We start from the raw sequence: 20,175 nt of genomic DNA on the forward strand, positions 1-20,175 counted from the left end.
CAGTTTTTTGAGTACACAATTCACCCCCCTCCCCCTCTTTCTGGTTTGGAGTCACTTGTTCAACAGACCAAATGATTAAGGGAACCAAGTATCTATCACTTGTGTCACACTATGTTGGTGGAGAAAGTCTTATTTTAACTTTAAAAGAAAATAGAAAATAAAATATTTAAGTTATGTATTGCTGTTAAAAAATATGTACTAAAAAAATGTATTTTATATTGTTATTCAATAGCATTTATGTATTCTGTTAAATAATTTTACTACACTTCATATTAATGGTAGTAATATAAAAGAATAATAAATTTCTATTGGACATCTACGTAAAAATAATTTACACTTAGAGAATATATCCATTAAAATAAAAATAAAAATATTGTGCAAAAGAATACAAAAAAAAATAAAAAATCTAAATCGAACACCTGTGGTGTGGAAGGTGACTGAGTACTGGTGTGGTGACTGGTGAGTATCAACAACAACAACCATTGATTTGTGCTAAATTGAAGTACAAAAAAAAAAAACAATTGATTACTAAATTCAGTGATTCAGTAATAGTACTATTAGTATTATTTTAGTGATTCAGTATTGGTCGTGGGGTCTTCTCACGTGGATGTCAAGATTGAATTCTGCAACATATACATACTCCACATCATCACATTGTTTGAATCAAATAATTCTAAGAGGAAAGAAAATGATGGAAGCACAACTTTCAAGATCCCTTCATTTGTTTGGTTGCTCTATACTAGAAATAAGGAGTGAAAGAACATTTTTCATGGGCCCTATAGAAGATTATCATCATAGTAATCGAAACATGAGAAGTAAGAAGCTGATATGCTTCTCTAACAGAGTAACCTGTGACAGGATCAGGGCGCCACTGCCACCTATCAATAGAAAGAGCCTGTAAGAAAATGTTAAGAAGTAAAGACTGACACTCCTGCAACATCTCCTCCTCTCATGCCCTCAACTACCTCCGCCACTCCCACGCCTCGCCACCCTCTCCCCACCCTAACGCAAACATCTTTGCCATCGTACGCGATTTGGTCTCTGCCAACTCAAACAAGCGCCCAAACCGCTGACACAAAGGAATCTCATTCACCTAGGGATCGATCCAGAAAAAAGTATTCGACCCGTCCCCCACCCTCTTCACAAACCAACTGCCCCTTGTCTCACTCCCTCCATCCCTAATACGCGTTATCTCCCTCCACCACGACGACCCTCGCCTGCCTCCATCTCGAAGTCTACCTCCCTCAATCCCATATCAAGTTGCCAACACTCTAAATCTAAACCACAAACCCTCTCTGTCCACTAGCATCCTCCAACACCATTTACCTAAAAGAGCCTGGTTAAACTCCCTCAAACGCCTGACCCCCAAACCTCCACTCTCATTACTTAAGCAAATAAAGTTCTAACTAACCCAAGAAATTTTCCTAGAACCCTCACAACCCCCCCACCCCCCCACCCCCCCCAAAAAAAAAAATTAATGAAAAGAGATTCAATAGAGAAAATAGTACCTGAGGGAGTTTTGAAGAAGGAAAGAGCGTAGACAGGTAGAGAAGTCAAGACAGACTTTACAGAACCAGACGACCACCAAAAGACAAGAAACAACTCTTCCACCCAGACAATCTATTCTTTATACGAATCAACACCGGTTCCCAAAAACTCAAATGTCTCGGATCACCCCCAATCTGAAGACCCGGATAAAGGAAAAGGATCTTTTCCACTTTACAACACAGAGCAGACGCAGCTTCGCCTAACTAAGAATCAGGAATATTAACCCCAACCAACATGCTTTTATTAAAATTAACTTTCAGGCCCGACATAATCTCAAAAAGCACAAGGACAGCTCGCAAAGGCCGAACATTAGCCCAACTTTTAACCCCTAGCAAAAGAGTGTCATCTGCAAACTGAAGGTGTGACACCGTCATCGAACCCTGCTCACCAATATTGTACCCCGTAAACAAATTTTGCGCTATCATCGCCTCCATAAGCACATTCAGACCCTCAACAGCCAATAAAAAGAGAAAAGGGGACATCAGGTCACCTTGCCTAAGACCCCGCTGGAGAGGGAATTCATCAGTCGGACTGCCGTTAACTAACACGGACGCCGTAGTCGTACAAACACACTCTCGAATCCACTTCCTCCACGGGGTTGGAAAAAACATTCTCCCCATAACATCATCCAGATAGCCCAAGTCCACTGAATCATAGGCCTTCTCAAAATCTACCTTAAACAACATAAGATCCTTCTTAGACTTCCGCGTCTCATCCACCACCTCATTTGCAATGAGTATGCCGTCGAGGATTTGCTGAAGAGCTTGAGATATTGTCATTTCTTACAAAATAAGTATTTGAAGAATATTTTAGAGTTCGAGTAAATGAAGAAGAACTAGTTGGTCCTGAAGTACCACATTTTAGTTCAATTGGGGCCAAATACATTATGGACCTATTATTTGTTGCCAATATATCATAAAGTATACATTTCGTTATTTTAGATATTTGCAGGTTATTTCTCTTATCCTCATAAATGGTATATATCACAAACAAACTATATGTTTACATGAAGAAGTAAAATCACTCATAGAGATCTGTCAAACAAATCACAACAACAATCTCATGAAATGATGAAGAAACTTTAGCACTACGAAAGATGAGTCAAGAATGTGTTTTGATTGAAGTACGTGATTTAACATACAAGAGATTTGTAAATTTTTCTTCTGAATGGTTCTTGCAACAATTCAATAGGAAGATAACATCGCAAGACTGCTAATTCGCGGAGTAACATAAAAGAAAGATAGAGCAAATTTTCTACAAGTCATCGCCAAGTAAACTTTTGAGTAACTACTACAAACGATTATTTGATTTTCCTCATCTCATATATAATTTTCTTTATGAGGGGGAGACGTAAATGTGTTCTGCACTCTTTTTCCCTTCACCATGGTTTTGTCACACTGGATTTTTCTGGTAAGATTTTTTAACGAGACAGTTCAAACACAAAGGATGTTGTACTCTTTTTCCTTCACTAGAATTTCTTTTTCCACTGAGTTTTGTCTAGTAAGATTTTAATGAGGCATATCCTCGATGGACATCAAAGAAGAGTGTTATTAATAAATAGACTAGTTGAATGATGATATTGTTGAAAAATTGCACATCTCTTGTCTTATTACTTACCATTATATTTATCTCTCTTATTATTTTTTCTTCTCGATTACTTACCATTATATTTATCTCTCTTATTATTTATCTCCTTAAACCATAGAAATAGTCGAATTCTTTTACTCTATCTCTCTTGTCTAAGGCATTTCACCTTAGACAAAGCCTTAAAATCATTGTACTTTCTAGTTTCTACCCAATTTCTTCTTAGTTCTTACTTTATTTCCTCAAACAATCTTTCCGTTCATTTTCCTTCATTTAACTTTCCTTCTAATCCAAACAAAGTATATCTATTGGCGCCGGTTTCTTTGACGGAACGTCATGTATTTATTGTCTTCAAATAATGCTGTCTTTCTTGACTATAGTATAATAATAGTACTATCTTTTATTTATTTTTGATAAACGTCTTGATTATATTTATGTTATTAATATACTTTTTGTGAGGCTTTTATTATTAATATTTATTTTTTACATTAATTAATTTTTAGTATAAAAATAGTATATTATATTTCAGAGCAAAGATTCAGTTTAAACTTTTATAAATTTTGACAGATCATTTCAATTCTTAAAAGAAATAAAACTTAAATTAGTGCATGATATTTTTATATTGAGAGAAAAACTAATCTTCGATTCGTTATAATAAAATAACTAACCTGCACTTAATACAAAAATGTCTAAAACTAATATAGTTTTTATTTTTGTCAAGATGTGTAAGAAAGGCCAAAATAGATCTTGAGACTAAATTTTATAGTTACTATATTGCCCATACATGTGTACCAGTTATATTTTATTTTTGACAATTGACAATATTTTATTATTACAACATTATAATATGGAGTATACTGCAAATTAGTGAGGGTAGGCAGACAGTTTTGCTCATCTACTTCGTCCATGGATTGCTGTCATGGCCCACGTGATCTTCACTTCTGTGTCCGGATTTTCATACTGACAACTTTGATATTCAACTTTCTAGTTTAGATTTTTATTACTTTGTATAAAAATTTCAATTCATTGATGGCTTTCAACTTTCTAGTTTAGATTTTTTTCTAAAACTTTTGCGTTTGTAATCCTTAGATCGAAGAATTTGAAGTACTTTTCAAGTTTTTAATTTGTTGTACGATTATTTTTTTAGTTATTATCCGTTGCAAAAACATGTTGAAATGTTATCATTCTACGAATTAATTTTTACAACATTTTTTTTTACAAAAATCTCTACAACATAATAGTAAGTGCATTTTTCATCAAAATACCTGTCATGGTGAAAATTAACGTTAAAGGTGATAGTGCAACAAAGTCACAGAGATTGACTAGAAAAATATCGGTGTAACAAATTAAAACATGAATGACCTATTTATCATCTAAAAGATTTGGCTTAACTTTTTTTTTTTCTGAAGAAACTAAATTAGAGATTTAGGGTCCGTTTGACCTAGTTTTTTTAGGTATAGAAGCTCTTTTAATCATAAAGCTAGAAATAATAGCTTTTTAACTAAAGTTAAAATTGTTTGGTAAATCTTAATTTTTTATAATTTTTTTTAGGGTCATGCTAAACAGTGCCCCCGGGGCACTTGTTAAGCTTACCTAAAAAGGAAATAAAAAATAAAATTTATATTGAAAAGACAACTTTTTATTATAATAGGGTTAAAAGATATATTTGATATATTATAATTTTTCCTAAAATATAGAAAATGTTTTTTTACTATACCTTTTAAAAATTGTTGTTTGGCCTAACTTCTTACTTTTAAGTAAAAAGAAGAGAAAAAAACTAGGCTAAAGAGACCCTTAACTTAAGTGTTACTAACGCAAAACTTAAAAAACCTTTTTAACCTATATTTTTTGGTACAATCAAGTTTATATATTTTTTGGTAAAAATCCCTTTGGAGTAGTATCGAAAGCCATCATTTAAATTTTGCAGCCAACAAAAACAAGTTGAATTGAATATGCAAAATGCATCAAATTCAGATGTACCACAAATAGGGTTGGTTAGAGAATATATGTATTCCTAATTTCATTAATTCATTCTTCCTTTTAGACAAGCTGCCAAGACTGGCTCTCAATTCAATTTAGTAGTCCTACAGCCCCTTGTTCCTATTCAAAATTAACAAGACCCTTTATTTGGAGTGTCCCCCTAAACTAAGTTACTATCACCCTCCACCTCACAAGTCACACTTTCTTATTTTGATTTTGAAGGTGGCTCTAAAGTCACCCATACTTTAATTCTATTTGATTGGTGTTCTTTTTTGGACTAAAAGTAAGCCATAATACACATCAAACTAATTGCACCAAAAAAATATTTAATTGTAAAATTTTCATTTTCAAACTTGACAGTTAAGAAATTATAAAACTCTTTCAAATTATATAATTTTAAGTGGGCTGCTCAAAGAAAATGTATTTTATTTCATTTCAAAACACCTAACCATTCATATTATGTAAGCTACTATAGAAGATGATATACAAAAATTCACATACTTTGTAGGGGTAAAAACCTATTTACCCTATAATAAATAATATTTTGACTTTTAACAAATTAAATGTACGACTTTTAAAACGGATATTTTTATATTAAATTTCTTAACATGTGCCGTTAATTTTCTCCTTAAAATATAGGAGTACTCCTACTTGGTAATAGTTTTATTTTGCATTAAATTATTCAATTTGAAATATAATAATTTTATTTTGCACTAGTGTCAAACATGGAAGAATTAAAAACACTTTCTTTCCCAATCACCAATGTATCTGTAGGACCATCCCCTAAAAAATTGAAAATTAGGACCAAACCGTAAACACAACTGAGAGCAAAGTTAATGTTACACTTACATAATAATAATTATTTTTTTTGACTAAACACTCACCATAAGTAATTTGTTGGCTTATAAAAGGGGATCTTAGGAAAGTTATTTTCTCAGGCCACACACAAAAACCACAGCAACATAAAATTTGCCATTTCTCATCATTTAGCAGATACCAAAGAATCTGCAACCATGTTGTTAGAAATTGCAGTTGCTTTATTGGTCATAGCTTTGTTCATTTATTTGCGTCCAACACCCACCGCTAAATCAAAAGCACTTCGTCACCTTCCAAATCCACCAAGTCCAAAACCTCGTTTACCATTCATTGGTCATCTTCATCTTTTAGATCATCCACTTCTTCACATATCTTTGATCCGTTTAGGTGAACGTTATGGCCCTTTATACTCTCTTTACTTTGGTTCTATGCCAACTGTTGTAGCTTCAACCCCTGATTTGTTCAAACTCTTTCTTCAAACTCATGAAGCTACTTCTTTTAACACAAGGTTTCAAACCTCTGCTATTAGACGTTTAACTTATGATAACTCTGTTGCTATGGTACCCTTTGGACCATACTGGAAATTTGTTAGGAAACTTATTATGAATGATCTTCTTAATGCTACTACTGTTAACAAGTTGAGACCTTTGAGGAGTAAAGAGATTCGTAAGGTTCTTAATGTTATGGCTAACAGTGCTGAAACTCAACAACCTTTGAATATCACTGTTGAGTTACTTAAGTGGACAAATAGTACTATTAGTACTATGATGTTGGGTGAAGCTGAAGAGGTTAGAGATATTGCTCGTGATGTTCTTAAGATCTTTGGGGAGTATAGTGTTACTGATTTCATTGGGCCTTTGAAGATTTTCAAGAAGTTTGGAAACTATGAGCAGAGGATTGATGCTATTTTTAATAAGTATGACCCTATCATTGAAAGGGTTATCAAGAAAAGACAAGGGATTGTGAACAAAAGAAAGAATGGAGAAGTTCTAGTGGGTGAGGAGGAGAATGTAGTTTTTCTTGATACTTTGCTTGAATTTGCTCAGGATGAGACCATGGAGATCAAAATTACTAAGGAACAAATCAAAGGTCTTGTTGTGGTAAGTTTCTTTTTGTTCTAATTGATTTGATATTAAATACTTGTTTTGCGACTCTGATCTTTAATATAAGAAAAAATTTACTTTTTAAATTCATTGAATAATTGTTGTATTTGTTTGCAGGATTTCTTCTCTGCTGGTACAGACTCAACGGCTGTGGCAACCGAATGGACTTTGGCGGAGCTTATCAATAATCCGAGGGTGTTGAAGAAAGCTCGCGAGGAGGTAGAATCAGTTGTGGGAAAAGATAGACTTGTTGACGAATCAGATATTCAGAATCTTCCTTACATTAGAGCCATGGTGAAAGAGGTATTCCGCTTGCACCCACCGTTACCTGTGGTTAAGAGAAAATGTACCGAAGAGTGTGAGATCAACGGGTACGTGATCCCAGAAGGAGCATTGATACTTTTCAATGTATGGCAAGTTGGAAGAGACCCAAAATATTGGGAGAAACCATTGGAATTTCGTCCTGAGAGGTTCTTAGAAAATGCTGGTGTAGGTGAAGGTGAAGCGTCTTCAATTGATCTTAGGGGTCAACATTTCACACTTCTACCATTTGGGTCCGGAAGAAGAATGTGTCCTGGAGTCAATTTGGCTACTGCCGGAATGGCCACACTACTTTCATCTATTATCCAATGCTTTGATCTACAAGTACCTGGTCCTAATGGACAAATATTGAAAGGTAGTGATGCTAAGGTTACCATGGATGAGAGACCTGGTCTCTCTGTTCCAAGAGCACAAAATCTTGTGTGTGTTCCACTTGCAAGAGCTGGTGCAGCTAAACTCCTTTCCTCTTAAATCATATTTGGAACAAAAGAAATGGTTGACATTAGTCATGGTTCATGTTTTTATATTGTCGTAAAAATCCTTTGCAATAAGATATTATTGAGAGACGGTGTGAATCTGATGAACATTGTCTCTCTTTGGTATGATGTAATTTTGTTCTTTTCCTTTTTGTTCTTGTCACAAAAGTGTTATAATTGCGTACAAAATCTACAGATTTTATCGACATATCCATTAATATTATCACAGTACTCAGTCTCTCCTAATTATTGTCTTAACCCTGGATTAATTAACAAGCTTGTGTTAAAACTAATTAAACAAACATTTTAGTTTTGCCACTCATCTATATATGTTACTATGTTACTATGTCTTTTTCAATGGTCCACTTTATACATATATTAATGTGAGTGTCAATAAATTTACGTACATCAAATTTTAGTTATTTTTGTTTTGTGTATTCACATGAAATTCGCACCTACAATTATCGAATATAAATTCAATTCCTATTGTTTTTCCATTAAATTTGACATTTTATATTTTTTAATGTGGTATCCTAACTTGGTCTGCAAAAAGAAAAAAGGAAAAAAAAAATCTTATATATGTCGGCTGCTGTGCCATCTAAATTATAAATTAGACAAAAACCGTCGATTTTATCATATTATGCATTTGTTTATGTTTGTAAAAGCTTGGATCACTTTTTTAACCACTAAATTAGATTTTTTTTTGAGCAACCACTAAATTAGATGAGCCTACCAAGTTTGTTTTGTTATGGTCTGTCCACACAAAATTCAACCAGTTTTAGCAATAGGCAATAGCAACAGGGAACTGTTGAAAACAATAAATAAGATATTTTTTCAAAAATAAATTAAATTAATGCATATATTAATTAATAATATTATTTCACCATCGAAGGTCTAATATGTACAAATGAGACAAGTATTTTATTATGAAGAAATTTATTTTCAACATTAAATCAATGGTTTACAATTGAATGAATGTGTCATTACATCTTATTTGATTCAATATATATCAAGATTTATTATCTTAGTGGTGAAAACAAATTTGTGCATAAGGTAAAAAATTTATCTCACTTATATACTCTCTCCGTCCTAAATTATAAGAGAAAAAAACTCAATTTCTTTGTCTCAAATTATAAGAGTAAAAAACTAAAATTTCTCTTTTTCAAAAATTATTTCTACTTATTTTCATAAAATTAAATGCAAATTACATTTAATTTTTTTTCTCTCCACTTTTATCAATAAGCAATAACTAATGAAAATTATTTTTATATTTTCACATAAAACCTATTTCAAGAAAAATACAAAAATATATACTCCAAATTATTATGATTTGGTTATTTTTGTTTTTGTTTTCACCACCAGTTTAATCTGGTTTGAGGTCAGTTCTGACATCAAGTAGTTTCAGACTTCCAGCCCTCCTAATTTCATTAAAAACATTTCCTTCCAATCACAGTCACAAAATGAAGTTTTTTTCTCACAAAACCAAAACTAAGAAAATTTATTCACGATCAAATAATGCATAATTGTTGCGTATGCTAAGGACAAAATTTTTAATTACTCGTATATATGTGTTTGGATGCAATGTTCCTCAGCCACGTTGTCCTGCTACTCCTACAGCTCTCAGATTTGACTGGGGTTGTTGTCAATATGGAGCGAGTCACGGCATTAGGGTCATGTTAACATAGTAGTACTCAATCCTGACACAAATATAAGAAAAAAAATACTTCAAATTTTAGACACAAATATAAGTAAAAGTCAATTACTTTTAAACTAATTAATACTATTAATTCCTAATAATTTTTATTTTTAAAAAAAAAATGCGATGAGAGAGAGAGGTAGAGAGAGAGTGAGAGGCGCTGCATCTAGGGCTTCCTTAGAGCCGCCGTATCGGTCACCGCCTTCACCGGAAGCAAGGCACAAACGGGGGGGAGAATAAGCAGATAGCAGAGGTTGGACTGAGGTGAGTTATCGACGTCGGAAAGGGCTCCGAGAGGTGGATAGAAGGAACAACAGGGATGTGCAGAACCATCGATATCATAGCAGAACAAATTCCATCCTTGATTTTCATTCCTTTCACGATGAACGTTCATGGACCAATCATCACGATCTCGTTCACGATTCAGAGAGGAGGTTGCAGACGCGTTACAACAGGGAGCAGCGTCGCGATCGCAGGCAATCAAGAAATCTCCATCGGCGGCGATCTGTTTCATCGTTTTCTCCTCAGAACCGACATATGGTTGCGGGAGATCGGTTTAGACGGCGGCAGAGTAAGGAAGGAAGGAGGCGGCGGGAGAATGATGATCGACGGGAGTTTTATGATAGCTGGAAGCAGAGCAACGTATTGTGTGGTGCTGCGAAGGTGAATGGTGAGGGAGGGCAGCATGGTAATGTGTTGCGCCATAACCAGATCATGAAGCACTCTATCTATGGTGAGGAGCAGGCTAACTTGCGAAACCGGGTAGATGGGAAGGAGAAAGACACTTATGGACGTGACGGTGGGTTGGTGAATCATGGGAAGGATGGTTTTGATGTGCTGGTGACGAAATTAAAACGGTATGTCACGTTTTATTTTACTAATTTTTCGCACCAATTATCAAAATTTCTTCTTTGTAAGGGTTTTGAAGTTTGTGGCATGCTGGAAGATGTTTTTGTCCCCAGGAAGAGAAATAAGCGTGGTGAACCGTTCGGTTTTGCCAAATTCTCAAACGTGAGAAATGTCTCTAAGTTGTTAAGTGCCCTGAATAATGTTTATTTTGGATATTACCGCGTTCGAGCTAGAATAGCCAGCTTCAACCGTAATGACAGGATGGAAGAGGAAAGACCAGAGACGGGGAGGCACGTCTTGACGAAGGATAGTGGCAAGCTAGCTAGGAAAGAGGGTGACGTCGTCGTTTCACAATCTATGGACCTGATACGAAACGGTCTTCGCAAGGACACTAAGTCGGTGCAGGCTAGTAGGGGAGACGTAAATGTCTTTGAGCCTGTTAAGGGAGACACCGGAGAATTGGAAGCTGTGCGGGTGGGAGATGTCGAGGTTACATTAGGGGCGGGGAAGGATCAGGTGAGGCGCCAAAATGTCAGGTTGCATGAGGGAGGGTCTAAGCCCGTGATTACGGCTTTGTCAAACGTAGCCATTAAGGAAAAGGACCATCAAGTTCTTATACGAAGCTACAGGGCGGAGCCCGATGACGTGTCATGGGCGCAAAATGGTCTAGTGGCGACGGTTTTTAATGGAGAGGCGGTTCCAGTGACGCAGAGAAGAATAATGGACGCAGGTTTTAATGATGTGGATCTCATTCCTATGGGGGCTGATAAGGTTTTTGTCCGAAGCCTGGCAAGAGACGACGCTATGGCAGTAGTCAAGAATGCCAAGGAGTTCTTTCAACTTATTTTCTCGAGTTGGGCACGTTGGGATAGCCTTGTGCAGCCTTATAGGCGAGGCGCTTGGGTCCGTTTGTATGGTATCCCGCTGCAAGCGTGGAATGTGAATTTTTTCAAGTTATGCGTTTTCGAGTGCGGAAGGTTTTTGCGTGTAGATGGTTGCTCAGCGGACAAGGATCGACTTGATTACGCCAGAGTTCTGATTGCCACAACTGACTTGGATTTTATCAATAAAGTGGAGACTGTTTTGGTAGACGGATTCCTGGTTGAGGTGAAAATAGTGGAGGAACGGTGTTTAACCCTCGGGGAGGATTCATGTCTTTTCGAGGAAGGGAGCGACTCAGAGTCGTACCAATCTGATTATAATGGTGGCCAGGGCGACCCGGAAGTTCGACGCCAGATTGATACTATGGTTGAAAACTTAGCGAAAGGTGTGGAGGAAGCTGGGGATATCGGGTCTGAGGAGAATTTCCCACTCTCTAATAATCGTGGTGGTGTGGACGGCAGGAGCGAGAAAGAGGCGTTAGAGATGCCTGGCATAGCTAGAGTATTTCCTTCAATTCCATCCGCTTTAGGAGATTCTCCTATTTCGGGGGGAAGACAGGATAGTAATTCTTGTTGCTCGCCGATTGCTGATGCATGTGGGAGTCCCAGTGTTGCTGGAGGGCAGGGTGTGGCTATCCTTATACCGAAACGCAGCAAACGTGCACTTTCTTGTCCACCTAGTGTGAAGAACTCTGCGATATCGGGACCTTGGAGTTTGGAGTGGCTGCAGGATAGGAATCAAGGGGAAGCTGGGGTTCTCTTCTCAGCTAATAAAAGGTTGTGTAAGGGAAACCGCAGTGGCGACCGACAGGAGAGGAATGTTCAGGAGGATCCGAAAAGGAGGAAAGGTGGTGGGGTCTTCCGTCATACTATTTCTAGCATAAAAAAGGTAGCTAGAATGCCTAGTCCGGAGAGAGGTGAGGTATTAAAAGTTCTAAAAAAGAACGAGCGACGTCGCAGAGTAGGATCCGGGGCGCAAAGGCCGGGCAGCGTGAGTCTTCGAAAGTCGTCTACCGTTTCGTCTTCGTCAGTCTCTGCTAATAATGACTGGCAACATTGGGTGGTCATGAAGGGCAATGAGAAAGTGGTTGTCGACGATGTCAGAGAGGTAGGTAAAGCTATTGGAGTGGAGTATAATGGCGTCAATGAGAACATGTTTAGTGTGCTCGCTCGGAAGGGCATAGCCAAGAAGACGGCGTCGGGACAGACGCAGGGAGAAGGAAGTTCTCGATGAAGATTATTTCCTGGAATATTAGGGGTTTGGGGGGTCTAGCAAAAAGACAGGAGGTCCGTAAGTTGGTGGGTACTCAACATCCCTATATGTTGTGCCTCCAAGAAACTAAGTTGCAGTCTTGCGATGATTTTATTTGTTCGACTCTTAGGGGTAACTCGTCTCATGCGTTTTCCTACCGTCCCTCGAATGGGGCTTCAGGGGGCTTGCTAACCCTTTGGGACTCTTCGGAGGTGGAGGTGTGGTCGTCTGAGAGTCTTGAAGGTGTTTTGTGGTGTCATGGTCGGTTTGTTAGGTCGGATGAGGAGTTTTATGTGGCAAATGTTTATGCTCCGTGTGATGATGAGGCGAAGCAATTGTTGTGGGACTCGCTTTCTGCGAAAATCCAAGCGTTGGGGAGATCACGGGTATGTGTGTGCGGGGATTTCAATGCTGTCAGGAGCGTAGATGAACGCCACTCGGTTAGGGCCGGGTATCGTTCCTCAGATCATATCTCTTTCAATCGTTTTATAGATGATAACACCCTGGTTGATCTTCCGCTGTGTGGACGTAAGTACACCTGGTTTAAAGGGGATGGGCTTTCGATGAGTCGTTTGGATAGATTTTTGCTCTCTGGGGAGTGGTGTTTAACATGGCCCAACTGTACACAGGTAGCTCGGATGAGAGGGCTATCAGACCATTGCCCCTTGGTTCTGGCAGCGGATGAGGAGGATTGGGGACCTCGTCCTTTAAGGATGCTTAAATGCTGGAAAGATGTCCCTGGGTATAAGTTGTTTGTGCGAGAGAAGTGAACTTCCTTTCAGATTGATGGTTGGGGTGGATATGTGCTCAAAGAGCAATTTAAAGGATTAAGTTGGCCTTGAAAGATTGGCATGCAACGCACACCCAAAATTTGCCTCGTCGGATTGAGTCTTTGAAAGATAGACTTGCGGCGCTTGATGCGAAGGGGGAAGAGGATGATCTATCTGAAGTTGAGCAAGCGGAACTTCGTGGGGTCTCGTCGGACATTCATTCACTTTCCCGTTTGAACGCAAGTATTTGCTGGCAGCAATCTCGTTCGCGTTGGCTCAAGGGTTTAAATGCTACCTTTATTGCTTTGATCCCCAAAGTTGATAGTCCTCAAAGGTTGAATGATTTCCGGCCTATCTCTCTTGTGAGCAGTCTTTATAAAATTATGGCTAAGGTGTTAGCAAACCGGTTGCGTAATGTGATGGGCAGCGTGATTTCTGAGTCTCAAACTGCTTTTGTTCAGGGTCGGCAAATCCTCGACGGAATTCTTATTGCAAACGAGGTGGTGGATGAGGCACGTAGGGCTAAGAAGGAGTTGCTGCTCTTTAAGGTCGATTTTGAGAAGGCTTATGATTCTGTAGACTGGGGTTACCTTGATGCTGTTATGGGGAGGATGGGTTTCCCAACCCTATGGAGGAAGTGGATTAAGGAATGTGTGTGTACGGCTACAGCTTCGGTTTTAGTCAATGGTAGTCCGACTGATGAGTTTCCTCTTGAGAGAGGCTTAAGACAAGGGGATCCGTTATCCCCTTTTCTCTTCCTGTTGGTTGCTAAGGGTCTACATGTCTTGATGGAGGCCATGGTGGAGCGTAATCTGTTTACGGGGTATAATGTTGGAGATATAACCTCGGTGTCGGTGTCACACCTTCAGTTCGCTGATGATACGTTGTTGTTGGGGTCCAAAAGTTGGGCAAATGTCTGTGTCTTGCGGGCCGTCCTTGTGCTGTTCGAATCTATGTCGGGTTTGCGGGTTAACTTTAACAAAAGCATGTTGGTAGGGGTTAATATTCCTGATTCTTGGCTTGGTGAGGCAGCGTCAGCTTTGTGTTGTAAAGTGGGAAAAATCCCTTTCCTTTATCTGGGCCTACCTATCGGGGGTGATCCGAGGCGTTTGGGTTTTTGGGAACCGGTCGTGAATCGTTTAAAGAGTCGTTTTCTTTCCTTTGGTGGTCGCTTGGTTCTGCTAAAATCTGTGTTGACCTCTCTGCCTGTCTATTCTCTTTCCTTCTTCAAAGCTCCCTCAAGATTATGTTTCAGATAGGTGGCAGTGGCAGCCTGACCCGGACGATGGTTATACAGTGCGTGGTGCATATCAGCTGTTGACATCACAGGATGCAGTTACTTTGGATGCAGCGGCAGGGCTTATTTGACACCCTCAGGTTCCTTTGAAGGTTTCTATCTTTGCATGGCGACTCTTGCGAGACAGGTTACCTACCAAAGCAAACTTGGTTACTCGAGCGATTTTATCTTCGGAGGATCATCTATGTGTTTCTGGTTGCGGGGAGGTTGAGTCAGCTCAGCACTTGTTCCTCTCCTGCAGTACTTTTGGCTCTCTTTGGTCTCTTGTCAGCTCTTGGATTGGCTCGTCTTTGGTGACTGCTCAGACGCTTTCAGATCATTTCATTCAGTTTACTGGTTCAGCGGGTGGTCTTCGAGCACGACATTCTTTTATGCAACTCATCTGGCTTGCTTGTGTGTGGGTTGTGTGGACCGAAAGAAACCATCAGTTGTTTAGAGGCTCGGCGAATTCTTTACTTCATATGTTGGACAAGATCAAGACTTTATCATTCAGGTGGTTGAAAGCAACGAGTAGTACTTTAGCTTTAAACTGTCATAGTTGGTGGTTTAGTCCTATGCTTTGTTTGGGCCTTGTATAGTTTCTTTTGGTTTTACTTTTGATTTTGGTTGTAACTTACTTTAGTCTCTCTTGGTACGTCTTGTGCTGAGAAGACTTTTTGGTATATATATATATATATCTCATTTTGGTCTTTTCAAAAAAAAAACTATTAATTCCTAATATATTATTATTTAATCATTTCACTTTTGAAAAGTTTATGTGATTTCCAAGGCATAAATCATTTTTCAAAAGGTAATATAGTAAACTTAACTCATATTTTGCATTACATCAAGAAAATTAACTACACTTAACTAAATTTCTTAAACACCGCGTAAACAATTATTTTTTCTTATATTTGTATCCGGAGTGAGTATGTTTTAAGCTACCTAAAAGTAAAAATTTAGCATTTAATTATATAAAATATTTAATGCTTAGAAAGTTAAATACACAACTTCCGATAAAAGTTTACTATATTTGTATTCTTAACGTGTGTCCTTAAAGTACATATTAACATTCTCCTAAATATAATTGGTACTATTTCCGTTTTAAAATATAAGCAAAAATTGGTTAGCAAAAATAAATGTATTTTATTTAAATCTTTAACCAAATAGATAAGTTTTTTAGACTTATTTTTGCTTATATTATTTTATGACGGAGAAAATACATTTCCGCTGAGGTAGTCAATGAATACTGGTCTAATAAAGGTGACTCCAAAATTAAAGGTAGCTGCTAGCAGTAGTGGTCCTAGTGGATATATATAGATTAGGGATGACAACGGGCGTCCATGGGTGCGGGTTTGACACTTACCAAACTCACACCCGAAATCATCACCCAAACCCAAACCCAAAGATTGTTCGGGTGGCAAAACAACACTCACGCCCACACCCATTGGGTTTGGGTTTTTTCCACCCAAACCCGTAGCACATTTGAAAATAATTTGCAAATTTAAGAAATTAAATTTCAACATACACTTTGAATTAAATTATAACTAAAATTAAGGTCTTCCAAGGAAATTCAAATATAGACTTTCAAGAAATTACATCATAGACTTTCAAGAAATTAAATTACAACTAAAATTTAAGGTCTTCCAAGAAAATTGAGGGAGACTATGGGGGTAATTAGGTAATTATAAAACATTTCGGATGGGTGTATGGGTTTCGGGTGTGAGTTTGACTGATACCAAACCCACACCCATATTATCGGGTGTCACCCGAACCCAAACTCAAACCCAGTCAAATCGGGTTTCGCCCGTTGACTTGGGTTTGGGTTCGGGTGGGTCTCTCGGATTTGGGTTTTTTTGCCATTCCTAATATAGATAGAAAACGGACAAATCTTGTACATAGCCCGCCATTAACAATTTTATCAACAAACAAAAGCCGCCATATTTTAACGTTTGAATTACATTTTTCTTATTGAAAACATAACCTTTGTTGTTCAACCGTGGTGCTTATAAAAGGAAAATGTGGCAAACCTTTTCTCTCAGGGTAAAACTGTGAAAAGATAAGATCAAACATCATTGTTGAAGAACTAAAAGAATATACATATAACAAGAAACTGTGCACAATGATTTGGCACGGATTGAGCCTCAAGCTAGAAAAGAAATTGCATTAATCACAAAACTTACAAAGTTACAATGTATTTCACTTATTTATACAATGCAAATGATAAACTAACAATTAAGGAACTAAATAACAACTAGAGCCGGCCCAATATAATGTGGGGCCTAAAGCAAAAATTAATATGAGGCATAACACGAAAATGTGTATTTTTTAAGTAAAAAACATTGTTAGAAAGAAAAACGTAAAATAAGTCACTAGATTCAGTCTAGTGGTGAAGGATTTAGGTAGTATGCATGAGGTCATAGGTTCGATCCTCATTGCCAACATTGTAAAAAAAAACGTAAAATTTATATTTACAAAAAATTAAATTAGAATTTTTTTGTAAGAAAATAAAAAATATATCGATTTTATTTGTAATAAAAATAAAATAAAATATTAAAAAAAACTTCTATAATATGAACAAAATAAAAAATATGATTTTTAAGACCAAAAAAATGATTTTTATTGCATTATATTTGTTTTATTCATTTTAATTTAATTTATTTGTTTCATTTTCATATTTTTTATAGTATTTTAAAATGTATTGGTTATATAAGTTAAAACTTATGAGTATTTTTTTATAGAAAAGGTAGAAAACAACACCAGGCATCGGTAGGAGTAGAACCTGCTTCCTCCCACTAACAAATTGCAGGCCTCACTAAGACTCAAACCCATGTCTCATGGAAGAAACATTTTTCTCTCCCGACCCCCCTCATTTCTTTTATACCCCCGAAAAATCCAATTTTGCCCCTTGCGGTTTGAAATGTTTTTGCCAAAAAACTTCGATTTATATTCACCGAAGCCAAATATTAGACCATTTCGGTAACTGCGAACCGAACATTAGCGTTTTCGGTACACAGAAAACGAACGTCAGTTTGTTCGGTACCTGCGAACCGAAATATGATAGATTTCGGTACGTTGGTCGCTGGAATTAGGCCATTTTCGGTAGCAGTTTACCGAAATAATTGTTTCGGTACCTGCGAACCGAAATGTCCCAAATTTCGGTAAGTGGTTACCGAAATTTATCAGCATGTCATATTATTTCGGTTTGTATAAACTGCAGTACCCCCAAGGACAAAAACGGAAATTCAGGGGGTAGAAAAGAATTGAGAGGGGTTGGGAGAGAAAACATCAACATACTAAGAGCGCGACCAACTGGGCTACAAGGCCTTACTGACAAAATTGGAACTACATAACAAAGACGCCGTATATAAGTAATCAGGTCTCTGCACAAGGCAAACAGAGACCAGTAAAAGTAGAACTACATAACAAAGACGCCATATATAAGTGGAGCACCTAAAAAAACCAAAACATACACCACCTAAAAGAGGTCCACTTCTAATCTCATACTTAGAACAACACCCCTCGACTTCCAGACCACCAGAGAAACACCAAACCCGATCCACAAAGTTGCCACTAGAAACTAACTCCCGACCTTGAATAAAAAGTGATCGGTCCATCAGAATCCAAAAAACAGCTCCGTAAGTCAAAAATTGATGTGACAACGGTAGAATGAGAACCTAGGCAGATAAGTCTAACAGTCAACACCTACGCGATAAAGATCAACCAGATACAAAGAATCCTACAAATCTCAACAAATTTGGAAACCAAAAGAAATTCAAAAAAAAGTCATGCAAATCTCAAAGATTAATTGAATAGCAAATTGAATTGATAAAAAGAGTATTAATACAAACATATGAAACCGATAGATTCATACAAGTTTATCTTAATAAAACCAATTAAAAAAAAAAAAAAAAAGAACTAGCTACTCATAGTAAAGTAGAATAAAATAAAGGGAGAAAAAAATTGAACCAAAGAACTAAAATGAGTCACAAGCTTGCAGCCATATTTCAATTCCTTGTGATGCTATTTTCATTCTCCATCCGCCACCGTTACTCCGTTCCGTCCCGTCCTTTTCTCTCCTGCGCCTCTCTGTTCTTGTTCTTCCTTCAATTCCTTCACTTGCAAGACCTTCTCTATTGGGCCAAATGTCAATATAAGCCCATATGTTTTCACTTTTTTAATGGGGCAGCTTTGGAAATGTCTTTCTCTTCTTTTACTATTCACACCTCACTCAACCATAAACCTATTAAGTTGAACCAAGAAAATAAAAACTATACAAAATATCATGTTAATAGAGAAAAAGACATAATTGACTCAATAAATCAAAAATTGCAATTTATTTAAAATGATTCTAAATTAAACACTAAACTAATAAAATGATATTAAAACTTATTAAAAAAACTCTAAAAAATAGTGATTAATGAGAAGTCATCAGTGTGTTACAACGGAAACTTTAACCATTAAAATAATAGAAACTCATCGAATGACTATACTATAGAATGAATTGGAAAAATGTGGAATTGAGAAATTGATAAGCTTAAAAAAATTATTCTTAAACTTCATACTTATCAAGTAGAGAAAAAGATGTCATTGTCTGAAATATAAAATGAATGAAGTAATTGACTTCATAGATTATTTTTCTATTTCATTTTATTATTCTATTAATTATGGTTTACCTTAACGTGGTTTTTCTAATAAAAAAAATACATAGTGATTTGTACCAAACAAAATATTAAAATACGGGGGTATTGATAAAAAAAAAACCTACATGGAGGTATTAAGCAAAAAATAACTTACACGGGGTGAGACATACATTTGTAGATTTTATTATATAAAAAATACGATATCAATTGAAAGCAGGGAAAGTAACAATGATTTTATATATAAAAAAAAGAATTAAAAGCAATAATATCATGTATTACTTTATTTTTATTCTCCATACATCACTGTAAAATAAACAAATAAAAATAAAAACAAATAGATACATTTTTTAAAATTTGCACATTAACAAACGAGATATGCTTAAAAAAATTATATAAATTTTTTTTTGTGTCAAGCAAATGACAAACAATTCTACTGTTCATTACTTTTAAATAAATAATATTAAAATTAAAATCGCCCCATTTTGCTTCTCAAATGTGAAATTTTTTCACACGGGGACATGAGATAAAATACTCATGAAGAAAACAAATGTCTAAAGGAGAGAGATGACGATTAAGAACAAATATATTAACCGTTAGATTAGTTTTTGCATAATGACCTTTTTTTTATGAAAATAAAAGAACAAATATATGAACATGTGAGTTGGGAACGTGGAGTGGAGTATCACTCTCTATTATGTCATTTCTCTTTAAAATCTTCAAAATTTGGATCTTTTATCATATTTAAATAAACTATTACATTAAATATAAAATTAATTTTACAAATAATTAAAAAAATCACAATATTAAAATTTTAATAATCCATATTTTTCATGTGTGAAAAAAAATAATTTATATTTTTCATAGAACATTAACCCGGGCGATAGCACGGGTAAGTTATACTAGTTTATTTAAAATGATTCTAAATTAAACACTAAACTAATAAAATGATATTAAAACTTATTAAAAAAACTCTAAAAAAT

The 20,175-nt window shown here is 36.3% G+C and overlaps 1 protein-coding gene across 1 annotated transcript; it reads left to right on the forward strand.

Moving 5' to 3' along the window:
* Positions 1–5,917: 5,917 nt before the first annotated feature.
* LOC123918472 (2-hydroxyisoflavanone synthase-like) lies at positions 5,918–8,059 on the forward strand. Its single transcript, XM_045970535.1, has 2 exons — positions 5,918–7,028; positions 7,149–8,059. Exons 1-2 carry the CDS (start codon positions 6,126–6,128, stop codon positions 7,821–7,823), a joined length of 1,578 nt encoding a protein of 525 aa, XP_045826491.1. The 5' UTR covers positions 5,918–6,125; the 3' UTR covers positions 7,824–8,059.
* The last annotated feature ends 12,116 nt before the right edge of the window (positions 8,060–20,175 follow it).

This window comes from Trifolium pratense, linkage group LG3, assembly GCF_020283565.1.
Source record: "Trifolium pratense cultivar HEN17-A07 linkage group LG3, ARS_RC_1.1, whole genome shotgun sequence".
Taxonomy (NCBI): Eukaryota; Viridiplantae; Streptophyta; class Magnoliopsida; order Fabales; family Fabaceae; genus Trifolium; species Trifolium pratense.